Below are 20037 nucleotides of genomic sequence, written 5' to 3'. Positions count from 1 at the left end.
TTAAACTCGGAGAAGCTAATCTGATTTTGTGATTAGCATTGTGCTGACAGATATCTCGTTGCCCCATTTTTGTCTCCACTCGTCGGAATGGGAGGAGGGTGTGTGAGGAGGGGCAGCCCTGAGACCACATCACAAGGCTGTTTCCTCTCACTGGCCCGCTCTTCAGAAGAATAGCACCTGTTTCCTGTCACTAGCCAAGCCTGCGCTCACAAAAGGTGTCTTGTCACCTCTCTCTCTTTCTTGAATTTAAAGAAACTGTTGGCGCTGAATACACCACATGTGAAAGAAATATGATGATGAATGTTTGAAGTTGGATTTTAATTTTTTTTTATTTTTCAGCTTTTAATTACAGTTTAAAGGGCATGCAAAAAAAAAATCCCTGAGTTATGTAACTAAACATGTAAGTCTCTCTCTCTCTCTCTCTCTCTCTCTCTCTCTCTCTCACACACACACACACACACACACATACACATACACACCTAAGCAAAAGCACACTGGTTTCTACAAACAGTCTGTCAGTGAGTTTAACAGTCAAACATTACAACCATAAGTGGCAGCTGCATTATATTTGTTTTAAAATAACTGCATAACAAAGGAATTACTGTATTAAACAGCAGCAGCAACAACAACCACAAAATGATTAAACAACAAGAACAACAAAATCAACATTTGCTGGGCCCAAAAAAAAAAGAGAGAAAGTAATTAGTATGGTCATTAATGAATGTCAAAAGAGGGAGTTGCATAGAATGATCAGAGCTAAACTTACTGCATTACTTTGCATCTTAAAGTTATGCAAGGCTGTTCACAGGTACACACATCAGTCAAATTTCCTGCCGTAAAACATTTTGAATTAAGAGCCATGGGCAAAAATCTAAATGTGATGTTTTGAATGTGCTACGCAGCAGTGCCCTCTCAAAAGGCAATCAGAAGACAATATTAAGCATATTAATTCTACAGAGAAACGCTTTCACTCATAGCTGCCAGATAGGACTGTGGTCACTTTGAAACTCCCAGAATCGGGGAACAGAACGCATCACGAGTTCATTTTGACGTGTTTTCCTCAGAACACTTGCCTGCTGAGCTGCTACAGATCTCCTTCACAGGCATGTATTCATCACTACAGGGCTGCACTAATCGTCCCGCTCCCTTGTTAGGCAATGGGAAGGGAAAATGGGGGAAAGCAGACGGGTGCTGGGGGAAGGGGTCGTGGAAAGGGGACTTTCCAAAAGGGCAGAGAAACGGGAGGAAGGCCGTAGGGTCGGAGCAGATAGCCGTCCCTTTCCGCACGACCTCCCCTTCGTCCTCGGTGTCCTCCTGGTCCTCAGATCCCACTCCGATGCCCGAATCCGGGTGTATGGGCTCCCCTCGTCTGTCGATGAGTGTCTGCAGGCTCTCGTAGGAAGAGCCCATTTGGATTGAGCCGGCGCTGGTCACCCCTGGCCTATCCTTCCCCTCCTCTTCAGCAGCGCCCTCTGCTGGCTGGTCACCAGAGCACACAGGGTGCATTTCTACCTTGTAAGGGTAACTGGAGCAGAAGTAGCTGAGGTTGGAGAAGCTAGGGGACTGCCCACTGACGCCCTGCGGCTGGGATGCAGGGGCGCTCTCTTTCCTGAAGAGGGCGCTGGTGTCCTTTGCGCTGAAGACCTCCACGTGGGAGATGTCGTCAGAATACTGGAGGACATCAAAGGATTGGGCAGAGAACACAGGACTCAGCCACTTCTGTTATGGAATAGGGGGGGAGAGGGAGGGGGAGGGGGAGGAGGAGGGAGGTACAGGGGAGGGCAAACAGTTGTGTATCAAAGACTCAGAGAATCATGTCTCAGTCTTTGATACATGATAATCAGTTTTCACAACTGCCGTCTTGACGAGATTGACGTTTGAAACGGAAACTTTGCGGTGGGCCTTGCGCTAAAAAAGACAAAAAAAAAACTGTACTACGCAGCGAGAGTCCCACTCCCTCTCGGGCCACCGCCCAAACCCTCCACTAGATTGGAAAGAGCCCACGTACACGAGCGTCTGACGATATCCGTCACCGTGGACGATTCAAAGAAACAGAAACCACACCAAGAAGCTGCAGTGAGAAATGCACGTTTCGGGGTTTTTTTTTTTACGCCTGCTAGGCTCTTATCAGTTAAAACAGCTCTGTGAAGACAGGAGACTTCATTCAGGGAATAAAATCGTCTGAGAACCACAAAAATGTTACTTTAAAATCCCACCTTTTAAAAAATTTGTTGAAATTTATTTAAGGTAACTAAAAAGTTATTCAAATTCTTGTCCACTGCATCTGTGTTTGATACCTAAATCTTAAAATAAATTAAGCCTTGGTATTGTAAGTATTTTTACATAATCAATAGCAGCTAGGGCAGCTAAATTATAAAAATACTTTAATTTAGACATATCTTAAAGGCTACGATAAGGCTATTCTGGCTGTTCTGGCATCTAGGCTGGAAACCAGATGTGATGCTTTTTAGTCAACTCCCCTAATCTCTGGACCACCCTTCTCATAGAGATCAAAACAGCACACTTCTTAAGAAAACTCTTAACACACTGTTCAACTTACTTTTATCATACTGCAACCCCAGCTGTGTCTCTTTAAATCTTTTTCTTAAACTTTTCTATGGAGTTTTATTATTTTAATCTTTCTTTTTTGCCATTTTATTTTTGTTTCATTGCATTTTATTTAATACTTGTTCTGTTTGTTTTTATTCCCTTTTATTATTATTACTAATTAATCACAGGCAATATTTTTGTCATACGTATTTTCATGGTGAGGGACAGGCATCAGAATTGTAGAAGGCATAGATCTTTCTGGATTTATTTTGACTTTAAGTTGATTTTCCACAATATCAACTGTTCTGGATCATAGAAATACCTGGAAATTTCCGCCATGAATTGAATTGAGGACTTCAAAATACTTAGAGGGATTGGGGACCGGTTTGCAGTTCGCCTTGTTGACCCTAGAAAATGGAAGGAGGTGGAAGAGAACATCAATTCTCCAATTAAATACGAACGATGTCAGTCTGCCTGTCTCATTTTGTACAGGAGCTACGCCTGCCTACGGAAGGTAGTGGTGCCCCTACCTACCACACTGAATACATTATTACATTATTTATTCTGCTTTTTAACAGTCACCGTTATTGAGGATAGCATACAGCACACAGCTAACCTGTCTATTTCACATACTGCCCATTTCCAGTGCTGTACATTTACTGTTGTGATTAAGGTTTAGTTTCCAAAAACCAGACCTTAGACTGTACCTGTAGAGTTAAAGGTGATAATGCTTGATGCGGCTGTGTTGGTTCAAGAAGGATGAATAATGAAATAAAGTAATTTGAAGACCATTTTCCTATATGGCCAGACCCATCCCCTGGCAAAAATATGTATACACTATGATGGGAAAAACATACATTGGTGAAGTGCTTTCATGAGAAAAAATCAAGTGGGAGAAAGCATGTTTCAGTGGATAATGAGTGACTTTAGTATGCATTGTTCACACAGATGTTTATTTTTATTATAGCAGTTTAAATACTACAGCACGGTCCATAAGTATGTGGAGCGACAGTTCTTGTACGGCACTGTATACGATTTTGTCTGTAGCTGGGTCTGCCTTCACAGACCACAGTGTGTGGGTTACTAGTTTTGTACTTCACTTCTGTATAAGCACATGACACTAGGACTCCACAGCTGTTCCTCACACTTGTTTCAAATGCACAGACTATTAATTACAAGCTCCAGAGCTCCATTACATTACATTTATTTGACAGACACTTTTACCCAAAGTGACGTACAGTAAGTGTATAGGGAAGGTCATTGGAAGAACTACAAAACACAGGTCCGATAACGTACAATATTCACTATGTAACAGTTATTCATAACCATGAACAAATTAAGTCCAGTTCACACAGTAAGCATAGGCTTGGTCAGGAAGTTGTGATAAGTCTAGGAAGCATGACAATGAGCTACAACATCAAGATGATGACACAAGTGAAATATAAGTGCTGGATGGCGATTCAAGTGTAATAGTAAAGTGCTAGAGGAACAAGATAGAAATATAAGAGTGATTCTAGATTAGAAGTGCCCTGCAGAGTAGTGTCAGTTAATCCATGTACAGTCTGAAGGGATGTGTCTTCAGGCCATGGGGCAAGATGGGCAATAACTGAGTGGTTTGTAAAGGAGCAGGGAAGTACTGTTGTGCACTGTCACCCCCCAGTACAGGACTCCGTGTCTGGGAATCAGATAACTCAGAGTAACTTCTTTCGGATTGCTATCCCACCCATCAGTACCTACCCTCTGATCCCTTCTGTTCCCCCCCCCCCCCCCCCCTCCCCCCGCAGCGTGACTCACCAGAGTCTGATGGGTAATGTGATGCTGATGGCCACCAGAAACACCAACAGCACAGCGCCACAACCGATAAGCATCCTCTCTTTCTCTTTCATTGTGTCTGCTGGTGGCCTGGTCACTTCTGAAATCAACGCATGGAGAAACACTTTTTTTTTTTTTTCAAATAGGAGCCATTTTTACACATTTGCAATTACCACTTCTTGCAGTCTGTGAAAGGTTCTGGGGACATTCTGTTTTATTAAATAAATGACGAGCAGAGTAGAAATATGTTCAGTGGTATCCTGTATAAAAATAGCATTTAAAATTGAATGCAAAGCTTCACACATCTGGCTTAATTGTAGCATTAGATTGGGCTGCTAGGAGATAAAACATACATGTAATGCTTCAGATGAAGGCCTCTTTGACCAAAACCTGAGGGAAACACTCAAATAATTAAATAGGGAAAAAGCAAAGATAAGCTACACCAGTCACCGAGTACGTGTCTAACTACCAATAGGAAAATGGCAACGGTGATTGGAAGATACAACGTCTGGGATAGCCAGGAAGTATATCCACCAATCAGCATCAGCTTTGCTCTGCTGTTTATTGCCAACATGCTTTGTGATTGGTGCACCTCCTTTTTGTCCTCTTCACACGAGGTGCCCATACACCTGTCCGATCCCTATTTTATTATTCCTAGGAACAACCGATAAGCGGTTAAACTCAGCAAACGCTTTATGAGAGAAGCAGTGTATGGGCGGTTCTCTCCTGAACTCTGTGTGGCTTGCCCAAAATTCTGACAGCAAACCCCACAAGACATTGCAGCCTCGAACCTTACTTGAGATATTTGGAGCTGTCACTTTACCTCTGGTTAGTTCCCTCCCGACCTCTGACCTCCAGGAAGTGATGGGGCCCCAGTGGCTCCATTCTCCTTTGTAGCCTTCATCCTGGGGGGGCACGCCCACTCGAACCCTGACCTGATAGCTCTTCCCTTTCTCCAGGGCTTCTTCGCTGAGCTGCTCCTGCGTCCTTTTGTCCAATATGGTGACGGGATCTACATCCTGACACAGACGGGACACCCTCAATGCCTTGGCACGCCTTGGTATGGTGTACATGTGTGGGTGGGAGTGCAGCACAGTGGGCAGGGAGCCAGGCTTATGACCCAAATGATGCAGGTTCGATTCTCAGGTGGGAAACTGCCATTGCACTCTTGAGCAAGGTACTTAACCTTCAGCATGCACCCAGCCGTGTCAATGAGTGCTGTGTAAGAAGTTCTGGAAGTTGCTCTGGTTAAGTGGTTAAGAGTACCTGCTAAGTGCCTGCAATGTAATGTAATGTCATGGCGAGGCTGATGCACTGTGAGCAACGCAATGCTCATTGCCTCACTCACCTCCCAGCGCTGGTCTTTCTGCTTGAACTGCAGCTGGAAAGCGTAGTCGGGCAGAATATCTGAGAAAGGATGGCCAGGACTCCAGGAGATGGTGTAATTGGTGATGTTCGGTTTGCCAGGCGGATTCATTTTTACTGTCACACACACACACACACACACACACACACAAAGACTGTGCCATCACAACCTCCCGCGATGGATGTATCTACTGTTTTCTTTCATATCTTTTTATGACTAATAATACAAACATGCAATACAAATATATATATATATATATATATATATATATATATATGCATGTAATGCCCTTGCTCCTCATCTACAGTAATAACTGAAGTAACAAAGGTCAAGTTGAAAGGTAAGTTACCACTGAACTCAGTAGTGGAGACACTTACTGTGTAGGCGTGGTTCATAGTGCTGTATCTGAGCCACAGGATCCGTCACGTTCTCACAGTTGACATGTATGGGAATTTTAGTCTTTCCATGGAATTGCTGAAAGAGAATAAACAATGCAAAGCCTTTTCATCACTGAATTAGCACACAGATATGGACACACACACACACACACACACAAACATGAGTGTATGCATGTGTACACGTGTACACACAGGCAGACATGCACACAATTTCACTCTTTTTTTAGTCAGTTCAATAACTAAGAAGATTGCAACACATTTCCCCTTATTCATGATTTTGTGCTGGTTTGATGTCTAATTAATTACCCGATTCACTGTTTTCCATGGAGTTCATTTTGGCCTACTGCATGCCTTTGAAACTCATCAATCTAAACGAGCATCATTAGATGATGTACATCAGGTGCTGAACACTAGTGTTCAGGTTCTTCTGCAAACCGGGCAAACGCGTCTTCAAGATGGATCTTTGTGTTTAATTGAAGTCAAAGGAAACTGTTTGTTTTTGAAATAATAATGTCTCGCAACAAATTTAGGCTCATAGCACAATGTAGATAAACGGCACACACTGATAGCACACACCCTTTCACTATCCAAAGCCAGTGATTGTCCGAGAACCGCCACCAGTCCCTCACATTTTAAGTGGACTTGTGTAGCCTTACCTTTGTCTCAAAAACAAGGTGGCACCCTCGTAGTGATGGATCCTGCTTATTCAAGGGCTTCAGTTCACATTTTGAATATGTGCTGTACGAAAAGAGGGTAAAAAGCACTCAGCGACTTTCTAACGGGACCAGAGTACAGCTGCATTGTGGGAAAGCTGGGCCCACATTAAAACAAAGACGGTGATCCTTACGTTTCCCACAAACCTACGGAAACGCCATGGAGAGTGCAGACTGCGGCTGGCGGGACTCCTCCGCTCTCCCAGACGCAGGTAATGTTGTTTATGTAGTCATTCAGACATCTCAGGCCTTCAGAGACAGTCAGGACACAAACACACGTCGCACTGTCAGCGGAAACTAAAAGAAAATGACAGCACATATCCCCTAAAGGGAAACCACGAGAGTATTGTGCAATTCTGACACCCTCGACATGACCCAGGTCTATAAAGAATAAAATGTTCAGTGATACCTCGACTCTGAGAGAGTACATTTTCCTATGAAGCAGACTTTGTTCCTGATTAATCTACAAACGTAATCTGTCGGAGTTACTGCCGCACTGCCGCTGTAACACTGAACATTTGACTGTGTTAATATCATAATTTATGTTTTTCAGGTGGATGGAAATGTTTGCAATTCATGTAACTCAGGAGGCTTCTTGAAAGAAAAAAAAAAAAAAAAGCATTTCGGCAGTGCGCCACAGGCTTCTGCTCACGGACTTTGCGCCTGAACCCCTATGCTGCATCTCCACAGTGCAAGAAGAGGCTGTTTTAAGCGCCCGGCCCTTCTTAGCGTGCCGGCACTAAAATACTTCGCGGTTGTGTGGGGGGCTTTTCACACTTACTCTGGTGGGAGTGACTGGGGTGGAGCTGAGCAAGGAGGAGCACGTAGACAGAAAACCGTAGAGGCCCCATCACTGGTTTTAGACGCTCATTCTGTATGGAGAGATATATAGGTGTTATATACTGTACAGAAAAAAAATCTATAAATACATCACCACATTGCATATATTTGGCAGATGCTTTTGTCTAAAGCGACGTAAATTAAGTGCGTACTGAAGGTCGTTGGACAACTACAAAACACAGGTTTGAAAACGTACAATACTCATTACGTAACAGTTATCCACAGCCGTGATCATCAAGTCCAGTTCACACAGTAAGAACAGGCTCGGTCAGAAAGTTATGACAAGTCAAACAAGAATGATACATCAATCATATATACTGATCATCACTATACAGATATCAATAATTCCCCCAGCCTGTTTTATTCTTGGTTGTCCACCCCTGCTTATTCTACTGTGTAGATTTTCATTGTCGCCGAGCACTTCCTTTATCTATGGAGCATTTGATTGCGCAGTCATCTCGCCAGGTTTCCTGTATCTGGATCAGTTGTTGACTTTAACGTCCAAACGAAACCCAGCCGCCGCGCATCTCTCCAAAGGCAGGAGTCAATAGCCTACCACCGGTCCAAAAAAATGCGAATGCAAAGGTTTTCCTAGAGCAGGGGTTTTTCAGAAGTCCCCACCTCACTCTCCTTACGTTGCAAAACTCCTCGACCCCCACCTGCCAATCTCGTAATGCTGCTAGTCTCCTTTTTAGATTTTTCCAACAGTAGGCTGGTTCGAAATGGAGTTTTTATGCCACCCAAAACATCTCGTGATTTTATTTTCACAGTAATATGTCTTTTTGTTTCTTCTGTTTTTGCACTGTTTTTGTACTGCTTGCGGATTTGCTGTCCTGAATATGTGTCTATTCATCGTCACATCTCCGCACCCCCCCCTTGCAGCTCTCTGGCACGGGGGGGAGCTCGCTTCACACTGCTAAAACCTCCTACAGCGGAGGGTTCTGTTGGTTGTGTTGATGTAACAGACGTTCACCTGGCACGAAACACGTAGACCCCGAGAAGGCAGGGTCAATGTCAGTAATCACTGAATCTTCACTTCATCTTCAACCCAGGTTAAAGAATTTCTTTCTTGCAGTGAGAGGTGTGCTTGAAGACAGCAATGCCATCAGCAAGGCAATCACGTTTCTGGCATGTCCTGCTACCACTGACCAAACTGAGACATTTTCCTCTTTCATCAACAAAGTGTGATGGACTCGTTGTGGACTCGTAGTGTCCTATTCCTGCTGTTTCGAGATTGTTGCTACAGCAACGTGACCCCGAAAGCTTATTGCTGACCACAATGGCCATATGTGGTGGCCCAACCCCAATGACGTAGGAAGTAGGTATGGGTGTAGCCACAGTCCCATCAGCAAGCAGGATGAAAAAAATAAAAAATAACAGAATGATGTACTCCCCGGTCTGCAATCACAAACACCCCCAACAGCCCCCCCCCCCTTCTCACCAGTTCGTAGACAGCCCCAATCAACCCCACAAAATTAGTTGCCAGGACACCCCCTGGCTATTTACAGTTCCAACGTGCCTCCTGTCTGACACCCTGTTAAATCACTTTGGAATTCCAGCCTTTTTGTGTGCTGCTTGAGCAGTAGTTCCTTTTAACAGGTGGCTGGTTTTACTGATACTAGTATGTAGATAGGGGGCACATTGTGCTCTGAAGACTAACAGCCTCGGAAACGCCTGAAATATCACAGCGCCCACGGATGTGAAAGCAGCTCATCTTCATGGGATAATACCTTCAAACAGGAACCAAAAGCTATTGTCTGTGACATGTGCGTCAGCATGCGCTGTCTGAACTATTAGAATATGAAGATCTACCGCCTCATTTGGTACGCAAAACCACCAGTTAGTACTGTAATGTCTGACTACACATTCTGCACGGTGTGTGGATGCTACCAAGGTTCCACAAAACCTTTAAAGAGGCTTCAAAGTTCGCGCTCTTTACGTAACTGAAACTGTCCTGATTTCATATGGGTTACTTTTTAAGGATGTTTCAAAATCAGTTACACATCCAATATATCCCTTGAGAGTTGACTCCTTTATCCTCTGACAAATTATTATGCAGTCCTATCTAGTTAAAATCCTTTTTACATAGTAAATACAATGGTGATAAAGTACATTTTACAGTGATAAAGTACACTCATGGATACTCTGTAAGGGTTTCATTAAGTAATAAACTCTTGAAATTTTACTGTCTTGTCATCTTTCTCACCTTTATTTTCTCTGCTTGGTAGTTCAGCTCAGTTCACTTTTCTCATTTTCACCATCAGCCGTTAGTCTAAATTACAGCGAAAGGTGGAGATTCTGCACAGGATCATTTCCTCATAATCCAGCTGTGTGTCACGTCCAGGGACAGTAGAGAAGCCCGGGTCTCTCTGTTCAATGGAACTGCGCAACTGCCAATGTCAGCGACCCACTTTTAATCTTACACGTGCGTTCTCTCTCTCTCTCTCTTCCTCTCTCCCTCCCTCCCTCTCTCTCTCTCTCTCACTCCCTCAACTCTGCCCCTCCCCAGCCTCTCCTGTGTCTCTCGTTTTCATACCTACCATCAAGGTGACCAATGAGATTTGCACAGGAAACCAGAGTGTGTAACATTTGAAAAGACACACTCGTGATGTTAAGGCTCTCATCGTCTCCACTGACACATGTGGCTATTGCCCCACACGCAGTATTATAAATAGAGCAGAAAAAACCACGTCCTGTGTCATTATGATCCCACATGCGCTTTATTTCTGTTAATATTCAGTTTCAGTTTGTGTTAATATTATGCACACTTTAGTTTGTGTCCATGTTATCCATATTTTACGTTGTGTTCATGTTATTCACAGTTACGTTTCTACTACCATTATTAATACTTTAGTTCATGTGAATAGTATACATTTTTTAGTTTGTGTTAATGTTTTTCATACTAGATACATTATATTATGTTAATATAATCCACGCTCTAGTTTGTATTGAAACGTATATCATACTTTAGGTTATGCTAATGTTACTTACACTTTAGCACAGACTTTGGTACACATTTACAGAATAGCCTTTGCATTACGTGCACAAGCACATTTAACAAAAAATAAATAAATTATACTCCTTTTGACACAAATATATTTAAAGCCCAGCAGATACAATGATAATGAAGCAGTCATTGTCCTGCTTGTTGCCCTACATCCAATCAGTGTTTCACAACTGCAGCTGCAAGCAAGCACCCAAAAGAATCCCTTCCTTATATTCAACCACAATTTTCATATCTGCTTTTATTTATTTATTTAGTGCGTGTTTGCGTGTGCATGTGCTTGTGTGTGTGTGTGTGTGTGTGTGTGTGAGTGACTGCCACTCATAGCAAAAAGTGTTCAGAAGTGTGTTTTATTTCTGCGCAATTTTTAAAAGAATTTTTAGATAGAAACACTCAACAGCCTCTAGCTTGATCTCCATATAATTGTGACAATAATTCCAGAAAAAACAACCATCTTAATTAAATCCAAAGACCCGGATTTTGTCTAGGCTCTAAAGGTCCTAGACAAAAGGTCAAACCGACATCATCACTGTGCCATCTTAGCCAAGTATGACCTCCTAAATTAGGAAAATCTGGTCAAATTTGCAGACGCACATTTAGTTTTTAAAATCCTTAATGGTCTCGCTCATCCTGTGCTGACAGAGTATGTGAAAAAAACTGCAAGTAGGTCCACTAGGGCATCCACAAGAGGGGATTGCATAATACCATTAAGGAAAAGTGCTTTTAGCCAATCAGCCTTTGTCAGCATCACATATTTGGAACACCCTGCCTGCAGACTTGAGAGACCTGACAAACATTGGCACATTCACCCGAAATGTAAAAATTTGGTTATTAGGTAATCAACAATGTCAACATGATATCTGAATATGCTGTCAGTATTTTAAATTTTGTTTATATGTGTATACTGTGTATATGTACGTGTGGATATATGTGTATATATGTATGGATATTTGTATGCATATGTATATATATATATATATATATATATATATATATGTGTGTGTATATGGATGTATATATGTGCATACATGTATGTATGTATATATATAATGGCTGTTAAGTCACTACTAAACTGCATGTGTGTTGTGTCATATTGTGGAGTATTTGCATATCATCATGTGATGCATCGTTTTGTGATTTTTTTATGCTTTAATACCTTCTGTATGCGCTTGTTTTATGCTGTATATGCTTGGCTTATGTGCTCCATTGTTCCTTTGCATGTGCCTGCTTCTGTGTTGCTCATGCCTGCATACAAGCTCTGTGTGTCTGTTTTTATGCACTTTTAATGTTGTACTATGGCTTCTAGTCCGGTCTGTTTGTTATTAATGTGTTGACATCAGCCTTCCCAGGGACAACAGATGGAAATTAGCGATCTAGCTAAATCTGGCACATTTACATCACATAACAGTGATGTTGATCAATGTGCATTGTCCTTGTCAAATAAATAAATAAAATAAAAAAATAAATAAATAAAATAAAATAAAATAAAATAAAATAAAATAAAATAAAATAAAATAAAATAAAATATTTTAAGTTCATTTCCATTTGTAAGGGAAATTTATACCTCCTCTAATTGTTATAGAATATCTAGAATATAATAATTCTTAAGAACCTGGATACTCAGGTTAAATATATGGCAGAACTTTTGTATTTATTTTTTTTAAATATAAAAATATTTTCCCTGATGTAATAATTTCTCAGATATATTCTGCTTTCTGTTTCACAGAGAGCGGAAGCTCCAGATCTGCTATGGTCCTTATGAGCCACCATAAGTTTCACCTCACTGGTGGAAAGCATCTTGGGAAAGGCTGGGGACAGAGTGAGAGAATGCCAGCTGCATGACCTCACGGATCACATGATCACCATTACTGTAGATCAGTGAGTTGAACTGGACCCTGTGGTGCAGCTTGTAGAAAGCACACTTAATACCTTTTTAGCAAGAGACTAACAATATGATAAAATTCTTTAATTATCAGAACTTGGTCCAGTCCCACTGAGCATTTGTACACCAAATGCAGTTATTTCATAGGTTAAGTTCTCTGTGAATTCTCATAGTTAGTTGCTGCGTGCACAGGAGTTTGACAACAGTTGACAAGTTGATCCTATGGATGATTGATCCATTGACTGAACTTTTGACTGAATATTCATTCATTGACTGAATATTCTCAATTCTCAAAATATTTTTATTATTATTAGTATGCCTACTTATTTATAAGAGAGCTGAATAATAACAAAAAATATGTATTTTGAGAAGGTGCTGTATTTAGATGCTCGTCAATGTAAAATTGGATCATGTCCTTTTCACGGTCAGAAATATTCACTGAGGTGAGTGATTTCTTCCACGACTTCCAAATGCTGAGTATTCGGTTTAGACAGTGAAAATTAAATTTCTGTTGTTAAACAACCTTTGTAGGCATAAAGTCTCAAGAATGTTGAAACTCATGCAGAATGTTTTCAGCACGTGCACTGAAAATGATACGTGCCGTAGCAAACGGAAACCACAGACACTGGACATTTGGGTCAGTGTTGCTTTCCGTCAGGGCTTACGATCAATTTTGATCTTAAGTATGATTTACGCAGAAAACCATGTATAAGTAGTTATTTATAAAACTTTACTTTGATGTGGAAATGATCTTATCTCTACGCAAAATCTAGACTTGACGTAAGTGATTTTCCTGCTGGTTATGCATATGCATGATGCATATGCGTCCAAGCCTGTAGTGAACTTTGCATTAGCTTTATGAACAATTTGATGGGAAGTATCAATTAAAGGTGTGAGGAATTAATTGTTTGTCAATCCACTATCCACGTAAGCATTCCGTCGGAAATGATCTTAAGACTAAGTTCAAGTATAAATCTAAGAACAATTTTTTTTATAAATGAGGCCCCAGAACCTCAAGGATAAGAAAGAGCAGGCAGATTCTAAAACAGCTGACTGTGCCCAGCATGACGGTATCACCATTTGCCCTTCTGCTAAACATGAGAAAAAGCACTATCACCAACAGAACACCTATATTTCTGTCTTACAGTTCTGCCTTTCTCCAAAACAGTGTGAACAGTACCACAGGTAATTGATTCCTGTGTAGCCACGCTCACATTTGTCCCTGAGAGGACAACGGACAAAATACGTTTTTTAATGTTTTGTAGTCGTGTAGGTGTTTTTTTCCACTGACGTCTTTCATGTTTCATAGTACTTCCTGTTGTTCACAGGATGTTCCTTTCCTATTTTTTTTTTTTCAAAGGCATTTTTCAACATTTCCAACAAGCTGCACCAAAGGGTCTGGCTCAGCTCACTAATCTACAGTAATGGTGATCATGTGATCAGTGAGGTCAAGCAGCTGGCATTCTCTCGCTCTGTCCCCCTAACCTTTCCCAAGATTCTCTCAGCCAATGAGGTGAAACCTAAAATGACTCATTGCGATGAAAACAGAAATGGGGGCTCTCCCTTTGTGCGAAAGAGGGAACAGTCACCTTTCCATGAAGACACCAACACAGAATGTTAATCCACAGAATGAATGCATAGAATCTATCTGCAAAAGAGACTTCAGAAACGGTCACCGCTCAACAAAACCAAAACATGAACACAGTTCATCTCATTCATTAGAATCAATCAACCCATGGATGGCACTGAAAATAGTGCAGGGAGGTGAAAAATGCTTCTAGCCACATTGTTTTTAAAGGGGGCAGTGGGAGTTTGACCAAGCTGTCCTTGGTCTAAGTGAAATGAGTCATGAACGCATGCGCACATGTGCACACACACACACTCACATGCATGCATACGTGGACGCACACAAACAAACGCAGACACACACGCATAAGCATGCATGCACACACACACACACACAAACAGATAAATTTTAAAGTTTAGCCACAGAGCTTTGACAGAGAGATAGGAGTGAGCACACCGCGGTTAACAGCAAAAAAACAAAAAAAAGAAAAAAAGCTAGCCACAGCAGTTTAGCAATTCCTGCCAAAATGCAAACTGAAACCATTTCCCTGAACATGTAGGTGTTAGTCCCATGCGTAAACAAACACTCACAACAACCACAAACATGAGCAAGCTTTCAATTGCTCTACCAACCGCACCCCCTCTAACAGCTTCTCCTCTCCCCTCCCATCCACTCTTCACCATATTTCTGTTTCTCAAGCCCCCATCCTCCCCTTAAAATCATAAGATATAGACCCATAATGCTACACATTGTTAAGGAGTGCTCAGGTCAGTAGATCTTACACAGTGCTTTGTCGTGTAATATTCAGTGTTAAATCAACACCCAGTGTACAAGGTTACCCTTGTAGAGTACACATTAGCATACATTTGATTCCCATTGCAGTCATAAATATTCTGCCAGGATTTGTTAGGATTGTGATCTTTTGACAGTGTATTATTCAGATTATCTGCTGAAGCTTCTGTAAATGTTTCACAAATAAAATATTCATGCTTAGTTTTTTAAATTTGATTCCTCTGATCCCTTGAAGGGTAAATGAAAGCAGATCCAAGTTCTTTTTCATCAGTATTTTACCAAAATGTAGGATTCCTTTATTTTCTGTGAAGGAGATAAGCCAGTGGCCATACTGTAGTGCACCCTGACTGTTTTTATGTACTAAATAAACCTGTTACGCTAATTGTATACCAAAATCTGTATCCTCTGTTAAGCATTTCCTCTCCATATGCTGCCACACACTCTAACCCTACTGTTCACAGTATTGATGTATAATTGTTCTGTTGGAGTGTTACCAGTGCAAACATACAGCGTCCAATTGTCCAAAAGAGTTGTTTTTTGCACAGTGAGACGGGGCATATCCTGCCTACTGATACCTCCTTCCCTGGGCGATGCCACAGCATTTAGCTAAAAGTGCCACCAGCCGTGGATCACAACCTGCCTTTCTGTTGGTTTGCCTTTGAGTCGTCTCATTGGATGCAATTTGTGATATGAGAGTTTTTTATTTTATTTTTTAAAGTGACAATATGTATTGCTCCATCAGGATGATACACCTGCATTGAGGGAATTTGACAGTTTTTCTCATTTTGAGAAACTTACAAAAGAGCATATAAAAAGATTAACAGCAAACAGCGGAGGCTAGCAAGTCTTTTGTGTTGCAGCCATTAGCAGAGGTAATCACATAATCCTGCATGGTAACGTGGCGTTCCATAACAAGAGCAAGAGGGAGATTGAGAATGTAGCCGTTTAAAAATGGACTCAAGGAAAAATTGCATTGGATATATCAGAAACAGGGCTATTCTATCCATAACAAAAGCTCAGTTTTTTGGATCGCAATAAAATATGAACTGGTGAGTTTTCAGTGTATGGTGGAAGACAGACAGAAGCTCTACTCTGCCGTGGTGGAGAATTCATTCCACCACTGGGTGGCCCAGAACAGAAAATAGATGTGACTGAAAGGAGGGCCTCATCTGGAGTGGGACAGCAAGGTGATCATTGCTGCTCTTATCCAGAGTGACTTACACAACCTTTACAAAGCATTACGTTGCATCCATTTATACAGCTGGATACACACTGAGGCAATGCCCTTGATGTACCTTCCCTTCCTGGGAATGGAACCTGTGAACTTCAGGTTACAAGACCAGTTCCTTATCCATTATACTACACTGCCGCTGGCAGCAAAAGATTCTACAATTTCTGATAATGGAAAGATAAAGGGAACACAGAAAGGCACAACACATTGATGAGCAGATCATAAAAATATTGTAGTATCTGGGTTTCTTAATTAAAACATATTCAATTAATAAGCTCCAGACAAATGTATCACATTTTCTTTTATGCCTTCAAAACACCTACTGCCACTGGCGGTGGATGAGCCGAGATTTAAAAGAAGCTGTGATCGTTTCAGTTTTTAATCTGGCTCTTATCTTGTAAACCAAATTCCTGTTTTCAGTCACATAAAAAAAAGTAATAAAATGACGTTTGGATTATTATTCATTTTTTTCAAAGCCATGATCAAGATGGAAAGTAACTAAAATTGGACACAGACTGCTAAGAGCAGCTTCTCTAGTTGTGTGTGGGTGTTTCATAAAATTTCCACTCTAACGGTTTCTGGGGAAGGTCTTCTTGGACGTGTGAGTAATACTGAGTGCAGGAAAGCACTGAGAGGACAAATCCATTTGGACATTTTGTGGTATTTCAGTCCGATCAGTTCATTTATTCAGTTATCCTTGTCCACAACTGACTTCCGCCCCCAGAGTAGGAAACCAGTATGTATTATCTGAGCAGAGCCATCTGTGGTCAACCAGCCACTTCATGTAAGCACAGAAAGATAGCTCTAATCCCAAAGAAAGTACATTGTTATGTTAGTTGATAGTTTCTGGCATTCATATGTTAAGCTGGGCCTTTACGCTTAAACTGTTGCATAAGTAGTGCACTGCCACATTTATTAGAGCTATGCGCAGCAGTTTGGAGCTGGCAATCAGCTAATTTAACCTGTTGGATGTCAGCCTAAGTGAACATTGAAAAGAGCACAAAAACCTTGCATATAAAAAAAAACCAAAACAAACCAGAATCAGGTAACTAAAAGTTTTTGCCAAATCCCTTGTGAAATTTCCACGAACTTTAGTTGAGATTGTCATTTAAAGTCAGAACCACCAAATGAAAAGGAATGAGCCTCTGTAATGAGTAGACGCAGCAGCTCTCCCCTTCCTCAGACGGCCTATGCTTTTGTTCTGTGACAGTCCGCCACTGAATTATAAACACATTGTTAAGACCTACCGTTCAGCCCAGTGCCCATTTTGCTCTGATTCTACCATTCTGTGAAAAAGTCCCTACAGTATTGCACAATGTGTGTTTAAATTTTCAGTCAGAACAACATTTCATTGTGTAACATCCTGCTTCCGGTAGTATTACTGCCTCTACTACTACTTATTATTATTAATAATTATAACAACAACAACACCAACAACAACAACAACAACAATACTACTACTACAACTACAACTAATACTAATAACAATAATAATAATACGTTTATCATTCACAAATAATTACCAGTGGACTTACACTGTTCTGATGTCTTTCTCTTGATTTAGGCTCTGGGATCTCCAAACTGTAGAGTTGGGTTCATTCAATGAATCAGAGATATGAAATGAAAACCTCCTCTCTGTTTGTCTTTCATCCTGATTTCAACTGAATCGATATGCTCTCTCTCTCTCTCTCTCAATCTCTATCTGTCTCTTGATCTTTCTCTGACTTTTTTTAACCAGTTTCTGTGGTTGATTTAGAAACCAAGTCACTTCATCAAGTGAAAACCCCCTTTCTCTTGACCTTTTTCCTCCACAACAGAACTGTGCAGTTCTCATCATTCAATCAACGTGATCTTTATTTAAAGTTTAACTTTAAATGAACTTTAATTTAACTTTAACAGAACTATTTTATTCCTGTTTGCCCACCAGCCAGAATCTTTGAAACCCATTAGGGAAACAGTAACAGTGCAGTTTTTGCATAGGGTTCCCTAAGTGATAGAGATTACACTGTCCCCCAATACCTCAGCCAGTCCTTGCAAGAAATAAACCTCCCTCTCTTCCTACCACTACTCTCTCTCTCTTCCTCTCTCTCTCTCTCTGCAGTCTCTATTCTTAGAGATGCTGACCTCTCTCAATTCCAACTATCCCACCGTCCAACCACCTGTTCCATAGGTCCCATCTCCATACCCGTCCTCCAGTCTCTCCTGACATCTTTCTTATTAATTTCCCTCCCATAATTCCCCTGGAGACTCATCTCTGTCCACTGAATGTGTCTCCACAATCTTAAAACAAGCTTGCAACCTCCCCTGCTCCAGAAACTATTAACTGCTCTGTCATCCAGAACTACAGCCCATTTTCTCCTCCCTCCTTTCCTTATAAAACACTTGCACTATGGTTCCCCTGTCTATCTTCAGCTGTCCTTGTTACTTTTGAGATATTAATGTTAGGAAAATCGCTGTGTAAAGACAGATTAGCTGCGCAGCGCAATTTACTTTCAAGACTATTGTTGGTTTGTTTGGCTAACGTTACACTTCTTGATTATACACAGACCGTCGGTATCTATTTGGTGATGTATTTTGCATTCATGACTCCCTAATCTGGGGCGACATAGCTCAGGAGGTAAGACCGATTGTCTGGCAGTCGGAGGGTTGCCGGTTCAAACCCCGCCCTGGGCGTGTCGAAGTGTCCTTGAGCAAGACACCTAACCCCTAACTGCTCTGGCGAATGAGAGGCATCAATTGTAAAGCGCTTTGGATAAAAGCGCTATATAAATGCAGTCCATTTACCATTTAATCTCTGATCTAGATTGATCAGTTATTTCTGTAATATGTCTGTTCAGGATTGCTCTAGCTTTAGAGAGCAATCTGCAAAATGAATCTAAAATATTCTTAAACATTCACTTATGCTTTTCCGGAAATATACATATGTTAAATCCACTGTAACATAACTTGTGTTATAAATTCCTTCACATATGGTCAGGAGGTATCGTTGGAGCTTAATGTTAGGACTCCGTGATCCATTATTACAGCAGAAAACCTTGAAAAATGTCAAACTCATGGCTCTGTACAGGTACACTTAAAGGTTTGGTGTTAAGTAAACTTTATTAACATTTCTGTGAGTCCAACAAAGATTAAAAAAAAAACATACTATACACTAAGCCCTAACTTAGTGGATGGTGTACCTGCCATTTCTACGAGACAAAAATGTCTTGTCAGAAACATGAGGTCGACCCAAAAAAAACACATGTACTATGTGCTGACTGTACTATGAGCCAGGGGTGTAGATGATTGTGGGTATAAGTAGGTAAAAACGACCACATGCTTAAGCGCAGATACAGTATATAAGCACTGATATGCAATATGGTACAAGACATCATACACCGAACGGTGACTCATTGACATGGTGCGAGATTCAGCTGCCGCCAGACCTCCGATCAGTATCTGTTCTGATCAGGCTTCCTCTACGTCTGAGTTTCGTCTGTGTTTTCCCCGTCACGGAGAGGAAGCTGAGTAAATTCATTCAAGTAAACCATCAAACGGAAAAAAAAAACAGAAATTACGTCACTTGCGTTCAAAGGCCCTTGGGGAACACTGGTATTTTGTATTACAAGTCTTTTTTTTTGTGATATATTTGGTATATTAGTGTGTCTAGAGCGGTTTACAACAATGTCACGTGGGACCATACGTAAGGTGTTCATGATACGATATTGGGTGCAAAAGCACTGCATCACCAAGGTTTTTTTTTAAATTTTTTATTTTTACAATAAGGCTATTTGATGTGTATAATTTGATTATATTAGTTAGTCGAGCCTCCAACATACAAAATGATGTATACATAAAGTAACACCACTGAATTTGCAAGAGATATCAAAACGTGTTGACAAT

General features: G+C 41.0%; 1 protein-coding gene across 3 annotated transcripts; it reads right to left on the bottom strand.

Moving 5' to 3' along the window:
• Positions 1 to 673: 673 nt before the first annotated feature.
• On the bottom strand, positions 674 to 17834 carry LOC118216867 (interleukin-2 receptor subunit beta-like). Of its 3 annotated transcripts, none has more exons than XM_035398466.1 (10): positions 17691 to 17834; positions 7621 to 7711; positions 6974 to 7088; positions 6783 to 6864; positions 6106 to 6202; positions 5711 to 5844; positions 5186 to 5381; positions 4345 to 4462; positions 2873 to 2957; positions 674 to 1719 (listed from the first exon to the last, which is right to left on the bottom strand). In XM_035398466.1, the coding sequence occupies exons 2-10, from the start codon at positions 7688 to 7690 to the stop codon at positions 1042 to 1044; spliced, it is 1575 nt and encodes a 524-aa protein (XP_035254357.1). In that variant the 5' UTR covers positions 7691 to 7711; positions 17691 to 17834; the 3' UTR covers positions 674 to 1041. The 3 variants fall into 3 exon arrangements, with proteins under 3 accessions (XP_035254357.1, XP_035254363.1, XP_035254349.1); XM_035398472.1 differs by lacking the exon at positions 17691 to 17834 and adding an exon at positions 9995 to 10133; XM_035398458.1 differs by lacking the exon at positions 17691 to 17834 and adding an exon at positions 9886 to 10132.
• Positions 17835 to 20037: the final 2203 nt, after the last annotated feature.

The sequence above is a fragment of the Anguilla anguilla genome, chromosome 2, assembly GCF_013347855.1.
Source record: "Anguilla anguilla isolate fAngAng1 chromosome 2, fAngAng1.pri, whole genome shotgun sequence".
Classification (NCBI taxonomy): domain Eukaryota; kingdom Metazoa; phylum Chordata; class Actinopteri; order Anguilliformes; family Anguillidae; genus Anguilla; species Anguilla anguilla.
Note: the sequence above shows the minus strand (reverse complement) of the source record. Positions and strands in the feature narration are given on the sequence as shown.

What these genes read in the sequence shown, in the direction of transcription:
- LOC118216867 (XM_035398466.1), bottom strand. Translation starts at nt 7,690, where the DNA reads ATGGGGCCTCTACGGTTTTCTGTCTACGTGCTCCTCCTTGCTCAGCTC. An exon ending in CCCCAGTCACTCCCACCAGA is followed by an intron (nt 7,089 to 7,620) that starts GTAAGTGTGAAA and finishes CTGTCTCTGAAG; the next exon opens with GCCTGAGATGTCTGAATGAC. An exon ending in CTATGAACCACGCCTACACA is followed by an intron (nt 5,845 to 6,105) that starts GTAAGTGTCTCC and finishes TGTGTGTGACAG; the next exon opens with TAAAAATGAATCCGCCTGGC.